Source organism: Molothrus ater, chromosome 21 (genome assembly GCF_012460135.2).
Source record: "Molothrus ater isolate BHLD 08-10-18 breed brown headed cowbird chromosome 21, BPBGC_Mater_1.1, whole genome shotgun sequence".
Taxonomy (NCBI): domain Eukaryota; kingdom Metazoa; phylum Chordata; class Aves; order Passeriformes; family Icteridae; genus Molothrus; species Molothrus ater.
The window spans coordinates 6116538-6131209 of NC_050498.2; the positions used below are offsets into that span (position 1 = coordinate 6116538).

Sequence of the window (14672 nt, forward strand, 5' to 3'; positions counted from 1 at the left end):
GGACTGGTACCTCGGTTATTACATGCATATATATTTTTTTTCTTCTTTGATTTCTTTTGCTTTTTCTAGAATGACTTTTCTGTGCTCATCAATTTTCAACAATCTGATATATTAAACTTTCCACAAACACCCCTTTCTTTGGCCAATAAATAGTCTAAAACCATCCTATTCTGATACACTACAGGTTTTGTTTGGCTTAGCTGACTTGATAATAACTCTAAGCCTGGGTGGCTCCATTTGCTATCATAACTGCTTGGAGTCTTGTAATACGACTCAATAGATAATTTGGGGTCAATACAAAGTTAAATTGCTGTGCTGGTTTTACCTTTTTGTTTATTATTTGTTTTTTTACCAAATCTTGAACCATATCTTCAAGATTAAATTTAAAACAAATCCATCTCTCTCCTTTTGGACATTCAATTCCAAATCTATTACCACTTTTTCCTAAGCTTCTTGTAATCCAATAATTTACTCCGTTTTGCCTACAGGTTCTTAATTTGGATGGGTTATAACAGTGGCAGTTGACATAGCTGTGTGTAATAAAAGAGGAACTTTGGTTTCTTTCCACGTGATGCTTTCTGCAGCATTTGTGACACAATCTTGCTGGTATCCCAAAAGGGAAAAGACCACAAATGAGTGCCAGAAACAGGAATAACAGAGGCCCAGTATGGCTCATACTCCCACCTCCCAGGCCTGTGAGGTTGCAGCCCACAGCAGGTGTATTTGATCTTGGTGGCAAAATACAGAGGCCAATCTGGTCTTGCCCTCTATTTCCTTGTCACTTTCTCTTAACTAATTTCCAGGCAAATTGGTTTTGACACCCTTTAACTGTGGTCTCTTACTGTTCTTCAGGTATCTCTCATTCACCAGGCACTAATAATTCCCATCCACAAAGCTAAGTTATTACTTTAACACTTTTTGCAATAAGAGCATAAATTTTGTGAACTACAATATTAATTATTCTCACAATTCAAGCATTTACTTATAACCCAGCTAGCATGTCCAGTATTGGAATGAATCAAATAAAGTTTACTGATGGAAATGGTAATTCCCCTTCTCCCCTGTACAATTCTCAGGCTAAGGTCGGAACACAAAAACAGTTTTGATCCTTCTGTCTGGAGTATTCCTCCCCAAATGAAGTGTTTTATTCAGGCAGTGCTTGAAACCAGTGGTATAAGCGTTGTCTTAATTCTTAATTCAGTGTTATTCTTTGTACATTTCTTGGATCATTTGCCTTTTTCCAAACTATTACCACTCAGTCCCCATTGGAAAGTCAGTTCAGTATCACCCAGTTTAAATGTGATAGTCCATTCCTCAGGTTTCTTCACAAGTCCTTTGATTCTGCTGTGGCTTACTGAGTCTAACATCTTTGATATATAGGCTACCAGATATTTTTTTACTCTTCCTTACTCTTGAATTAAAATTTTATGAGCTACTCCATTTTCTGTATTTATGTATAAATGATAAAGGATTTTTCTAACAAAGGTAAGCTTAAAGCTGGTACTTAGGCTAGTTTTAACTTAACTCTTTTAGTTTAACAATATCTTCTTTGGTCTGCTTTATATCATCTCCTTCTGTCAATTTTTTTCATACACAAATTTTGCTACTTGTGCGTATCCCTAAATCTATAATATTTCAATAATCTAGGTAATTTTCTGATCTCTCTCTTTGAAGAGGGAGGGAGAATGAATAAAATTCTTGCAATTTTCTCATGGTTGGTTTTCTAGCTACTTTTATTTATTAAGTGTCTAAGCTATTTTACCACTGGGTAGTGAGTCTGAGTTCTTTTATTAACCTTTTGGTTGTTTCTTTATTGCCTGCTTGCTGACTTCTATTTATATTCAGAGTCACTTGTTGAAGTGTGAAGGTTAAAAGTTATAGGAATGGCAAAAGCAGCGCTGGTGGCTTCTTGGGGAGAAAAGGGAGGGTGAACTCTTGAAGAACCAAGACGCAAGAGCAGGATTTCAGTGAACTACAGACACCGCAGTGTTTATTAACTCCAGACCAGTGGCACAGGCACTCTGCTTGCTGCAGGCACGGGATCTCTCCCCACACTCTAAGCCTGCTCCTTGAGCCTCTTGAGCAGCTCCCGCAGCTGCTCGATCTGGGCAGAGACGCTGCTCTTGGCGGTGCCGCCCGCGGCCGTGTACTGCTCCACGCTGCTCAGCACGCTGAACACCTGCGCCACGTCGCTGCCAAACAGGGGGCTGGGGGCACAGCGGGGGCTCTCAGGGGCTGCTCCCCGTGCCCAGAGCCCGGGGAGAGGCTGAGGGAGTGAGGATGGAGCCTCTGCCCCAGGGGAAACGCTCCTGAGCTTCTGCTGGCGCCATGGGGATACCGAGGAACTTCAGAGCCAAAGCCCTCTGGGGGCTTCCTGCTCAGGGCAGAGGTGTCTCCCAGCCCTTCCCAAGAGCTCCTGCCCATGGCCATGGCCATTCCAGCCCTGCTGGAATTGTTCCCCTCCAGTGTTTCAGCCCCAGCAGGAGCAGCTGGGATATATTGAGGACAGGAGGATGTTGAGGTGCTGCCCAGCCCAGGCACTTTGGGGAAGGCAGATCAGGGAGGCTGAGCCCTGCCTGTGCCGGGAAATGAAATAACAGAGGTACAAACCTGATGCTCTTCAGGTCCTCCAGGCTGAGATTGTTGATGGTGAGGCCTTTGGTCTCGGCGAGGTGGACGGCCTTGCCAGCAGCAATATGGGCTTGTCTGAAGGGCATCTGCAGGGGGAAGCAGAGGTGGCACTCAGTGACCAGGCAGCTGGGCTGCTTTTCCATGAGGAAAATGCATGTGCTGCTTTCTCAGCTGGGCCTGTTTTCCCTTAGGGCAATGCAAGCTGAATCTGGCAGTGCTGGCGTGGAAGAGGGGAGGATTTAGGAATAAATTATGATCAAGTAATTTGGGTGTAAATTCCTATGAAGTCCCCCAGGTAGCACTGCTTGAGATGCATGTAAAGGATGTGTTTTCAGCTCTCATGGCTGTTGACTGCTCATCACCCTGGGGTCTCATCCCAGCTCCTCACTGAGCAGTTCTGCATCCACAGAAATCCCAGCTCCAGCTCTCCCTCTGGCACTTACTCCTTTGTGAACCAAGTAGAGAGCCAGGTCAGATGACAGGATCTCAGGGCTCAGTGCCTTCTCCATGTTCTCCTTGTTGATCTGCAGAAAGGAGGGGCAGAGGGAGATGTTATCTACCATCAGCTCCTCCTGGGGCACATGAGCTCTAAGAGGGACCAAAATGAGCAGTGTGGGTGAGGCACTGAAGAATTTTCATTTTAGGATCAGTCTGGAGCCCCATCCCCTGTGTTACTCACAGAATGTGCTCCATGTTTAATACTTAAACGATGAAGCTTTACCTGGAGGGTAGAAATCACTCCAGTGGCAACCTGGAGCACAGCATTCAGGGTGTCCACAACATCAAAGACAGCCTCCTTGTCCTCCTGTGGTGGAACAGTGATGGAAATGGCTCTGAGCCAGCCTGAGTGCAGCCCAAAAACCCCCCAGCCAGCTCTGCTGACTCCTCCAGCCAGCAGGAGAGATGCTGTGGAGAGGAACAAGGGCTCTACCTGCAGGTCCTTGTTGTAGGTGCTCGGGAGTCCTTTGAGGACCATCAGAATTGCAGCCAACTGCAGAGGGAACAGCAGAGGCAGGGAGTGAGCCACAGAGCAAAGCACAGCCCCAGAACCCACAGCTCTTTTCAAAGAAAAAGGCAAAGAGAAAGGAGATTGTCCAGCCCCAGCAGGAGCAGTTTCCTCTCCCTCCTCCTCCTCCTTTTTGGGGCTCACCCGTCCGAACACTCGCCCGGCTTTGCTGCGGATCAGCTCCAGACTGTCGGGGTTCTTCTTCTGAGGCATCAGGCTGCTGCCAGAGCTGCAGGGAAGGTGTGTGGAGTGCACTGGTGAGCAAAACCCTCTGGCTGAAATCCCTGTTCCTGCCCTCTGAAAGGAACCTCTAAATCCCCTTTCCTTGTACTCCTCTTTAGGGTGTAGGAAATCAGTGAACAGAGGGTGCCGAGTTTCTCATGTTTCCCACAGCAAAGCCTTTGGTTTTGCACCTTGTCTGGAGCTCCCACACTGTCCCACCTCTCACAGAGAAAGGAAAAGGAGGCTCCCCCTCCAAGCCACTGCAAGGGTGGTGTCTGCAGGCCAGACTAAGTGATCCCAGGGAGGGAGGGCTGTGGCTGTGCCACCCTGCAGACAAGGAGTCTGTTGGGATTGCAAGGAAGGGCCTTGGCAGCATTCCCAGCACAGGAGGAAGTTCTCTCTGCCAGCAGGTCCTGGACAGGAGTTGCTGGTGAATGTAAGCTTGGTTAAGTTACCAGAATGACAAATTAGTGTCCATTGCTGAGGAATATTCACCCTGAGGCTGCCTTTGTGCCAGGCTCTTGGTGCTGGGTCAGCCTCATGCACAGACAGACCCCAAGCACTGCCTCACCCAGCACAGGGAGCTGAGGAGAATCCCTCACCAGAGACCAAAAACCTACCAGTAGGTATCAGAGAGGGTCAGGAAGCCAAACTCGCTGGTGCTGTAGATGATGAGATCCTCAGCCATCTTGCTGAGGTGGATCATCAGCAGGGTGGCAGCAGAGAGGAATTCCACTGCAGGGAAGGCAGGAAATCAGGAGGGGAAAAGGTGCTTGGACAAGCCAGGGAGCCCTGACTGGGGCTTTACATCCTAGTGACGGATTTCAGGTCCCTTATTAAGGAAGGGAACTGCAAAGGTGTCAGGAGCTGCTTCCCCCCATGCTGGGAAGCTTTGGCTGTGCTTACCCACAAAGTCCCTCTCGCTGACGGCATCCATGCTGTTCAGGCTGATGGAGGCAAAGTCCAGCTCTGCAAGGAAGGGGATGGACACAGGAGCTCACACTGGCCCTGGCAGGAGCCTGAATGCACCAGGCTGCCCCAGAGGAGGTGACTGTGAGCCCTGGAGCAGTCCCAGCAACACAAACATGTTTAGTGGGGGTTTTGTTATGATCCCAGACAGGCAGAGTGCAGCAGGGGCTGCTCTTCCTCCCACCTCACTGGCACTGCCTGTCTCTGCATCAAAAATCCTGAAAACGAAAGGCTCTGGCTCCAGGATGGGGCACTGTGGTGCCAATCCCTCCCTCCCAGCTGGGACAGGCACTCCCATGCCCCTCAGGCCCAGGATGACATTTACCACTGCGCAGCAGCTCCCTGTCGATTTCCAGGGGGTTTCCAGCCAGAGCTCCACTGCCAGGGGAGAGAGAAACAGAAATCAAGCAATCCTCCTTTCATATCCATGCAAAGCTGAGCTCTGGGAAGCAGGGAAGGCACCCCTGAAGTCTTTGCAGAGCAAAGCAAGGCCAAATGATCACACAAACAGTAGATCTTACCTTCCCAAAGGCAAGACATTGATCCTCTTTTTTATCTCTCCCAGGCGCTCAGAATCGCGGGTCAGAGCAACAGCATGGCTGGGGAAGGACAAGGGGGAGAGAGCACATGAAACAGGGAATGGCTCTTCCCTTTCCAGTCATTATCCTGCCATGCCTGGAGCCTGGGATCCCCCTTCAAACATGAGGTTGGAGTGGAGCCTGGACAGAGCCAGGGGACACAGGGAGTTCCTGTTCCAGTTTGCAGGGCTCCCTCGGGGTTGTCCCCAGCCCTGGCTGTCCCCTCAGCAGAGCAGGGCCCCGAGGGTGGGGAGGGTGGGAGGTGCTCACCTGAGCAAGAACTGGCTCCATCGGATGGGCTGAGCTTTCTGCAGGTGGGTGTAGCCAGGCAGGATCACATCGATTTCTCTGGGAGGGAAGGGACAGAGAGGTGAGCAGCAGGGACAGCAGGAGGACAGGGCCACACCAGGGCTCCTGGCAAGGTCACAAACTGAGCATCTTTAGCCTGTGCTGCACAAACTGAGCATCTTTAGCCTGTGCTGGTCCATCTCCTGTCAGCCTTCAAACCAAGCACACTGGGTTTAGCTATTCCAGAGCGGTGAAACTCTCCTGGAAAGTTGCCTGGAGCAGCAACCCCTCAGGGCAGGCAAGGATTCTCCAGCCCACCCCAGCTCTGGAGTGTGAGGAGCAGAGCCAGACAGGGAGGTAACACAGCTGAGCTTTTTCTCCTACAGAAAAACCTGAAACATTTTTTCCACTCCTTCAGATGGGTTTGGTGCCTTCCAGAATCTTGTGTGGACCTCCCGCCTCAACTCCTTTGCCAGACATGAAGGAAAGTTTCTCTGAGGGATGAGGAAAGTTTCTGTGAGGTGAACTCTAGAGAAAAAGGGGCTGCTGTGTCCCCTGGGCTACCCCAACCTGCCTGGCTGTAACTCCCTGCACAGGAGACCCTGCTGCTGCCCAGTGGGGTCAGACAAAGGAGAAACCAAAGAATCTGCTGCCCCAAAAAGGCCAAAGTAATGGAAAACAGGGACTGAGGAAAGGACTCACATGGCAGCACGTTCCACCAGGGTCTTAATGAGCTGCAGGAGGTGCGTGGAGATGATGGAGAGGGAATTCTTCATGAACAGCTTCAGGTCAGTCACAACCTGTGGGGGATTGGCCACAAAGAATGTCACATATGCAGTGACAGCAAGGCAAACCCCTCCTTGTCCTTTGTGGTGGGGATGTGTATCTTCTCCTCATCATTTGGTTGTATTTCTGTGGTCGTGTCAGCATTTCTTGCTCTCCAGTTCCAGAGGTCACTCTGGGCTGAGGTCTCCTGAAATGAGGTAGAGGAGGAATACAGAAGGAGAAACAAAAATATTCTGTCCATACCTGATCATTCCTGCTTCTGCCAGTGTGCAACTTCCCAGCTACATCTCCAATCAGCTCCTGAAGACAAGAGCAGGATTTCTGTCAGCATCTCTGTGTTCTAAACAGGACAATCCACAGGAGCACATCTCCCTGCCTGGAAGGGACTCAGCTCCGGGATCCTGTGAGTAACCCTGGGATGTGTTCTGGGGAAGGGCAGCTTTGGGTTCTGGGCTTGTACAGCCCCAAAAGGGGGCTTGGAGACCCTTGGCTGTGCCCCAGGGTGTTCAGTGCCAGCAGCTCTAAAGGGATTTCCCAGAGGGACAAGGCCTGAATGTCAGGCAGAGGAGGATCAGGAAGAGGAGGCTGGAGGAGCCAAACCTTCAGCCTGCGCTCGTTGGCAGTGTGGATGTCCTCATCAGTCTGGATCACACCAAAGACTCCCTTGGACCATTCCTCAGAGATCTGCAAGCAGCACAAACATCACAGTTACCCTGCTGTGCCTGGGGCTGTGAGTGTCCCCAGCAAATCCCAGCTCCTGGCATTCCCAGAAGTCTCATGCAAACTCTGGCATTCAGGCTGCTCACTGCATCCTGATAGTCCATGCTATTGGTGGGATTCACCTCTCTATCCATGATAACCCTGCAGTGTTATGGAGGATTTAAGCATTGCAAGGAAAAATTGTAGTTAAATATCAGTGATTTCTTTAGCATCATCCACAAAACCTTTCCTATAAAGCATTGTACAGACTCACCATTGTCCAAGGTGGGTGAGCAACAACAATGGATATTTTATAAAAGCACTTCTCTCCTGCCTCCTCTTCCCCCCTACACCTGCTATGCATTGCCTCCTGCCAAGCTGGGCAGCCAGACTCAAAATTCCACGTGCCAGCAGGAAAAGGATGTTCTCAGTTCCCACTGAAATGATTCCTAGTGACTGCTCAGTCTGAAGAGGACACGAGGACATTTAAAGGCACTCTTTAAAACAGCAAGATGCTGTCAGGTAAGGAAAGATTCATTCCAGCACATACAAGAAGTTGTGAAGGGAAGAAATACCTTTTCCAGGCCACTCAGGATCTTCTCCAGCTCAGTTTTGGACAGGATTCCAGCCTTCTCCAAGGCTTTGGCATAAGCCATGCTCCCCTGGATGTCCACCTCAGACAGTCTCTGATCAACAGTAATGGAAGCGCTGAGCATCTCCATGATGGGATCTGTGCTCCCCACAAACCTTCCTGCCATCATTTTGTCCCCCTGCAAGAAATGAAGGGAAGAGACACAGATTTATGGATATATCCCCTAAAAATCAATTCATGTCATCCTTGTCAGAGTAAAACTGAGGAGCATCTCAGGAATGGTTTTATTCAGTCTATACCCTGGACTTAGAGCATGTCACTGTCACTAGAATTTAGCCCTTGAGGTTACAGGCCTGGCTTGGGGGGGGATCCTCCAAGATATTTGACTTCTGCAGGACTCTCTGAAAATAAACATCAGGGCATGTGGTGCAAGACCAGCATGGAACTCTATTTTAAGGCAGCTGCTGATCTCTGACCCTTTGATGGACTCTGACCAAAAAAAAAAAAAAAAAAGAAAGAAAGAAAGAAAAGAAAAAAAAAAGGAAAAAAAAGAAAAAAAAAGAGGTAAAGGAGTCAGGGATAAAGTGAAAAAAATCGAAACAATCCCACTCTTTTAGGGAGACTGGAAGAAAATATTCAGCTGACAAGGAGCTGTGGGCCAGCACAAGCCACCTAAGCCACTCCTGTAACTACAAAGTGTCTGAAGTCAGCGTTTGAAGCAGCTCCAGAGCCCACGACGTTTTCACGTAAAATCAGGATAAAGGAGCAGGCTGCAGAAAGGGAGGCCTGGGTGTCTTTCGGTGTTACAAATGTTCGAATGAGATGCAAAGGGAAGAGAAAACCCCAGAGCAGCCCCAGAAGGGCTCGGCGGGCGGGCGGCGGAGCTACCATGGACAGCGGGCAGGGACCGGCAGCAGCGGCTCCTTTCCCCAGGGACTGGCGCAGGGAAGGGCAGGAGGGAGCCTGAGGGGCAGGATGAGGGCTCGGGGTGCCGGAGCTCTGAATTTGTCCGCAGGAGCTGCCGCGGGGGGGAAATGGGGGGAAAAAACCCAAAGTTTGGCATCTCCTCGCTGGACCCGCCGTGATGGGCAGAGGGGACAGGGAGTGAATGGTGCTGCTGGAGGGAAGGGCTGGGGTGGGAAGAGGTGTCCAGGTACATCTTCACTGCCGGGATCAGAGCTGGGACTGTGGATTATTGCAGCAAAGACGTTCGCTGTGCTCTTTTCCACGGAAAACCACTCACAGAATCGTGAAGGTTGGAAAAGACCTCCAAGATCAGTGAGTCCAACGCTGCCAGGACCACCCGAACCCACATCCCTCAGAACCACACCAGGGATGCTGATCCCACCCGTTCCAAAGGGAGCAGAGAAAGCCAAGCTCTCCCTCACCTCGGCTGCCATTTCGGACGACGTTTTGCTCGTTTGTGCAGCGATGCTGGCACTTGGTGCAACCTGCGGGACAGCGCGGAGATGCTCAGCTGCCGCCGTGCCCCTCCCGGTTCCCGGGCATCTCTCCCGGTGTGCTCTCGGTTCCCCAGACACCCCTCCCGGTGCGCTCCCGGTTCCCTGAGCATCACTCCCAGTGCGCTCCCTGTTCCCCGTGCATCACTCCCGGTGCGCTCCCTGTTCCCTGAGCATCACTCCTGGTGCGCTCCCTGTTCCCTGAGCATCACTCCTGGTGCGCTCCCGGTGTGCTCCCAATTTCCCGGGCACCGCTCCCGGTGCGCTCCCAATTCCCCGGGCATCGTTCCAGGTGCGCTCCCGGCTCCCCGGGCATCACTCCCTGCCCCGCTCCCGGTGCTTTCCCGGTTCCCCCGGGCACGGCTCCCGGCACGGCTCCCTGCCCCGCTCCCGGTTCCCCGGGCATCACTCCCTGCCCCGCTCCCGGTTCTCCGGGCATCACTCCCTGCCCAGCTCCCGGTTCCCCGGGCATGGCTCCCTGCCCAGCTCCCGGTGCGCTCCCGGTTCCCCGGGCACCGCTCACCTGCTCCGCACGCAGCCCCGGCCGCTCTGTGGCTCGCTGCTCCCCGGCCCCGCTGCCCCGCTTTTACAGCCCTCGGCTCGGGGCTGGCGGCTCGGCCCGCCCCGCCGGGGCGGGGTGTGCCCGGGGCCGGCCCCGCTCGGGTCCCCCCCGTGTCCCCCGTGTCCCTTCCCACCCCTGCGCTGCTCGGGCACTGGGGGTGCTTTGGACAGGGAAGCTTGGGAGGGATGCTCGAGTGGTGCTTCTCACCTGGCGTAGCTCCCGAGCTGTGGAGAGACCAGGAACATCCTTGGAATGCTTTTCTGGCAGCATCCATCTCTCTGTGTCACACCCCTCTAACGAGCAATCTTCAATATAAACAGAACTGATGCGGTGTTCTGTGCCCATGGACACCCAGCAAACACAGAAAAACAGACGGGAGCCTCTTGTTTCCCATCTCTGCATGGATGAAAGTGTTCACCCCACCTGGAAAGATGCTGCAGCCCCAGATTTGGGGCTCCCCTGCTGTCCCCAGGTTGTGGGGTCACCTGAGAGCCTCGGGCAGTGGCTGTGGGGCTTGGAGTTCTACTTGTGGCAATAGCCTCTATCTTAAACTCATCACACCCTCAATGTCATGGAAAGAGGTGACTGGTGGAAAGCACAAGGGACCTTTCAGAGCAGCAAAGCTGGGGCTCAGCACGAATTTCTCATTAACTCCTCAGAGAGAGCATTTTCTGCAGCCCCTCCACGGAAAGCTCAATATTTGCTGCTTTCTCCAAGTGAGCTCCTGCAGTGCAATATTTTTCCATGTACGTTGTCCAAACCTCTCACAGAGCTCAGGAAACATATTCCAGCTTTCTCATCCACGTTTTTGTTGGATTTTCCTCCCTTAAACTGACCCTCTTCTTTTTCTACTGTTCTCTCAGTTCTACAGCTCATCCCCTTTTCCTTTTTCCACTGGGAAACTGAAACAGTTCCCAATTCTTTTGCAGTCCTGTTTCCTCTTGTGAAATCCCTCATTTTTGTCACCTTTCTTGTCTTCACCTTTTCAAAGTGTCCTTGTCCTCACTCTGGGCTTTGTCAGGAGATTGCCAATGTGTTGTGAAAACATTAAGAACTGGGTTTGTAACTAGAACGAGGGGGTGTAAATAAGATTTTTAGCTAGCCTGTGTCTGATATTACATGTGACAGGGGATGTTCCATCCACATGGGATCTGTGAGCAATGCCACTGTGGATTTAGCAAACTTCCCAGGGATTAGTTGGCTTGGAGTGCTCTGCTCAGCTCCTGCCCCAGTGTGTATCTAGGAAATGATGAATTCTCTCTTCATTTTTAGCTCAAACAGGCAATAACTATGTTTTCTCTCTAATAATCAATGTAGGATGTAGATGAATATTTTTATCATGAGAGTGGAAGTAAACCAAAATACAAGCAGAATTCCTCAACTTAAAAATGAACATTGAAGAAATAGGATTTAAAGATCTTGGAGCTGGAGAGTTGAACTTTTTTGAGGGGAAAAGTGCAAAATATACTTTCTAATGCGAACTGAAGTGCATTGTCATTACTGTCTTCTCCATTTGTTCTGGTTTGGATGTCTCTCCACTTCCCATCATTGCCTCTCAGTGATTTATTTGAACCAGAAAGATTAACTTCAAAATCCTCATCCCACAGTTAATACTGGGGAAGTTCTGAAGGAAAAGTCTCCCAATTTTTCCTTTCTGGCACAGGGATGGCAAATGATTCCCACATCAATATTCCAAATATTTTCCCTTTTTGAGGTGAAAATAAGTACTGGAGAGTAAATTGCCAATTATGCAGCACAGAGAAGTTTAATTAAATACATTTGAATGTTCTCAAAGATCTGAACTTTATTTGTACTTCTGCAATCGATCAGTCTTTCTCTAGTATTTTTTGCTGGAAGAGTGCAATGCGGAGGTAATGCAGCTCCAAAGGAGCTTTAGTTGCTCTGGAACTCCAATTTTCACAACAGAAATGTGAAGGAAAAGTTCAGATATTCTCAAAGATCTGAACTTTATTTGTACTTCTTTAATCAATCAGTCTCTCTCTACTATTTCACTTTTTTGCTGGAAGAGTGCAATGCTGAGGGAGTGCAGCTCCAGAGGAGCTTTGGTGGCTCTGGAACTCCAATTTTCACAACAGGACTGTGAAGGAAAAGGATGGCAGAAACAGCTACAGTGCACCTTCTTTTAAAAACATCCTTTTTTTAGCTGTCTTTTTGCTTTGGAGAAAGAAAACAGCTCCATGGGCTGAACGTGCACCGTCAGCTCGGCTGACACGGAGCCCTGCTGACATATTTTTGTTCAAAAAACTTCCAACTTTGTTTTTAACTAATTTTTAAATGTAAAAGACCAAAAAAAAGGGGAAAAAAAAAAGAAAAAAAATAACCACCATAGGGTGCTGAGGGAAATGCTGAACACAGTAAACATCTTTCATGACAAAGAACACAAATACCCTGCAGATCTGCTGTCAATAGCAAGTCCTGGGCCCCCTGCTTTCAATAGTTAATAGAGGCCCCTCTCTCCCCAAGCCTTGCTGGCAACAATCACAATGTTAAAATGTTGACATGCTAAGCACATTTGGAAAAACCCATGTCTGCATTCCCTATGGATGGTGTAGCATCACTGTCTACCACCTAAAGAGCAGCAATTAGAGCCAAAGTGACCTTCTCACCTCAGCCCCTGCCCCGTGGGTTCTCTCTTGATATTCCTCTTTCAGCGGAGATGGAGCTGAGCCGTGCTTGTATTTACAGCCTGCCGGGTTTCCTGTCTCCACTGGGAAACGTTTAGGAAATCTCCATTGGGGGAAAAAAGCTGTTGGAAAAAAAGAGGTGTTTGTGTGGTGCTCCTTCATCCCCAGCGGAGTCTTCGTCGTGGGTTGCAAAAAGCAGCACTGGTTGGAAAAACGTGTCAGGGAAATGAAAATTTGGGGGAAAAGTGGAAAAAAAAGTGTCAGGAAAGTGAAAATTTGGGGAAAAAGTGGAAAAAAACGTGTCAGGAAAGTGAAATTTTTCAGAAAGGATAGATAATATGTGTCAGGAAAGTGAAATTTTTGGGAAAGGATAGATAATATATATCAGGAAGGCGAAATTCTGCAGAGAGGGTGGGAAAAAGTCAGGAAAGTGAAATTTTTGGGAAAGGATAGAAAGAATGTGTCAGGAAGGCGAAATTTTGGGGAAAGTGGAAAAAAACATGTCAGGAAAGTGAAATTTTTGGGAAAGGGTGGAAAAAACGTGTCATGAAAGCGAAATTTTGGGGAAAGGGTGGAAAAACGTGTCGGGAAATAGAAATTTTGAGGAAAAAGTGGAAAAAATGTGTCAGGAAACTGAAATTTTTTGGGAAAAGGTGGAAAGAATGTGTCAGGAAAGCAAAATTTTGGTGACAGGGTAGAAAAAAATGAGTCAGGAAAATGAATTTTTGGGGAAGGGGTGGAAAAAATATGTCAGGAAAGTGAAATTTTGGTGAAATGGTGGAAATAAATATAATAATTTGCTGCTGGGGGAGAGATATAAAGAGATGTAAAGGATTAGGATTATTGTGCTGAAGGTCCTGAACCCTTGGCTGAAGAGAGTGGCGAGAGGCAAACAAGGATTGGCAGATTTCTGGAATGAAGCCCTGAAATATGATTGTCTGGAAATGCACTATTTTCACATGAAACCTGCCATCCTTTCCCTTCTTTCAGGCAGCTGCACGTGGAGGGTTTGGGACGTGGCAGAGCAGCCACAGAGCTTTAGCTGTGCCACTTTTGGCCAATTTACAAGGCCAGTTAATCCTGACATGAAAAAGGGCAGCATCCATCACATCCTGTGCTCTGAGTCACACCAGCAGCTCTCAGACCTCTCTCCTGGCTCTTTTTAATTCCACAGGACGCCACAATAAATTAATCTGAGGTATAAATAAATTTCTATCTGTCTGTGATGGGTCCACATGCCCACCAAAACTTTTTTTTGGGGGTTTTCAAATTAAAAGGGCTGAAAAGCCTTTGCGGTTGGCTTTTAAATTTTGCCCAGCACTTCCAAATCTGGTGATGGAAGTTTCTGGAAAACAGGGAGCTGCTCCTTGCCCACTGTCCTGGCACTGGAGACTGTTCCTAAAGCAGTTTGCTCATGTTACTCTGAATTGGTTTAGGATTTGCAGCACCCCAAGGAGAAGAAAAGGTTTAATTTTGTCTGGTTTGGTCATGGAGAAAACAGTGGCTGGTGGGCTTTGTGCTGGAATTGCAAGGCAGAGGTTGTGGGCACAAGGCTGACCCATTCAGTTCCCTAAATCCCTAAAAGGATCTTAAATCCCAGCTGCAAGCAAGCAAATATATCTGTATGACACTGCTTAGGGAGTCAGAGGTGCTGTGTCTGCATATGAAATTTTCCCTGAGAGATAATGTCAAAATTAAGGAATTAATATTTCCCTGGCCAGGTAATTTTCCTTGCTGTTTCCATTGGGATTTTCAGCTGTTTGCACCCATTGAAGTTTCACTGGTTTTACTGAGGATGAAAAGAGCTCTTGGAAAATTTAATAGCACAAGGTTTAGATGGGAAAGAGTCACGGTGACAGCTGGGGAAGGCACGGTGCTGATGAATTTGATGTACGGGTGCTTTAAAGGACAGCAGGAGTATTACACAACTACCTCAGCCCTGCAGCACTCCGCACGTGGTTAAAGATTTGATTAGAAAGTACTTTCGCAGTACTGTTTTGCCTTTATCACAGTTAATAGCGGCTAATTGCCAATCTGGGTGATTTTCGAGAGAAATTAAACCATTTTCTGTTTGATGTATGCACAAAGCTGCGGTGAGAGAAACCTCTTCATCGCCGGCATTGGTGGTTCAGTGGTAGAATTCTCGCCTGCCACGCGGGAGGCCCGGGTTCGATTCCCGGCCAATGCAGTCGATCTTTTCCCGCCTCCGTCTTTTTTTTTTTTTTTTTCAAGTT

General features: G+C 49.0%; 1 protein-coding gene and 1 non-coding gene across 2 annotated transcripts; one reads left to right on the forward strand and one right to left on the reverse strand.

Annotated features, from left to right (window-relative positions):
* Positions 1 to 1962: 1962 nt before the first annotated feature.
* On the reverse strand, positions 1963 to 9836 carry LOC118694222 (argininosuccinate lyase). Its single transcript, XM_036395224.1, has 17 exons — positions 9755 to 9836; positions 9160 to 9222; positions 7755 to 7949; positions 7081 to 7164; positions 6724 to 6780; positions 6397 to 6494; positions 5677 to 5754; positions 5350 to 5427; positions 5154 to 5206; positions 4766 to 4828; positions 4480 to 4594; positions 3782 to 3866; positions 3563 to 3622; positions 3353 to 3436; positions 3075 to 3155; positions 2611 to 2717; positions 1963 to 2207 (listed from the first exon to the last, which is right to left on the reverse strand). Exons 2-17 carry the CDS (start codon positions 9169 to 9171, stop codon positions 2057 to 2059), a joined length of 1401 nt encoding a protein of 466 aa, XP_036251117.1. The 5' UTR covers positions 9172 to 9222; positions 9755 to 9836; the 3' UTR covers positions 1963 to 2056.
* A 4719-nt stretch (positions 9837 to 14555) lies between these two features.
* On the forward strand, positions 14556 to 14626 carry TRNAG-GCC (transfer RNA glycine (anticodon GCC)). The gene has a single exon. It is a non-coding gene; the product is annotated as a tRNA-Gly (tRNA).
* Positions 14627 to 14672: the final 46 nt, after the last annotated feature.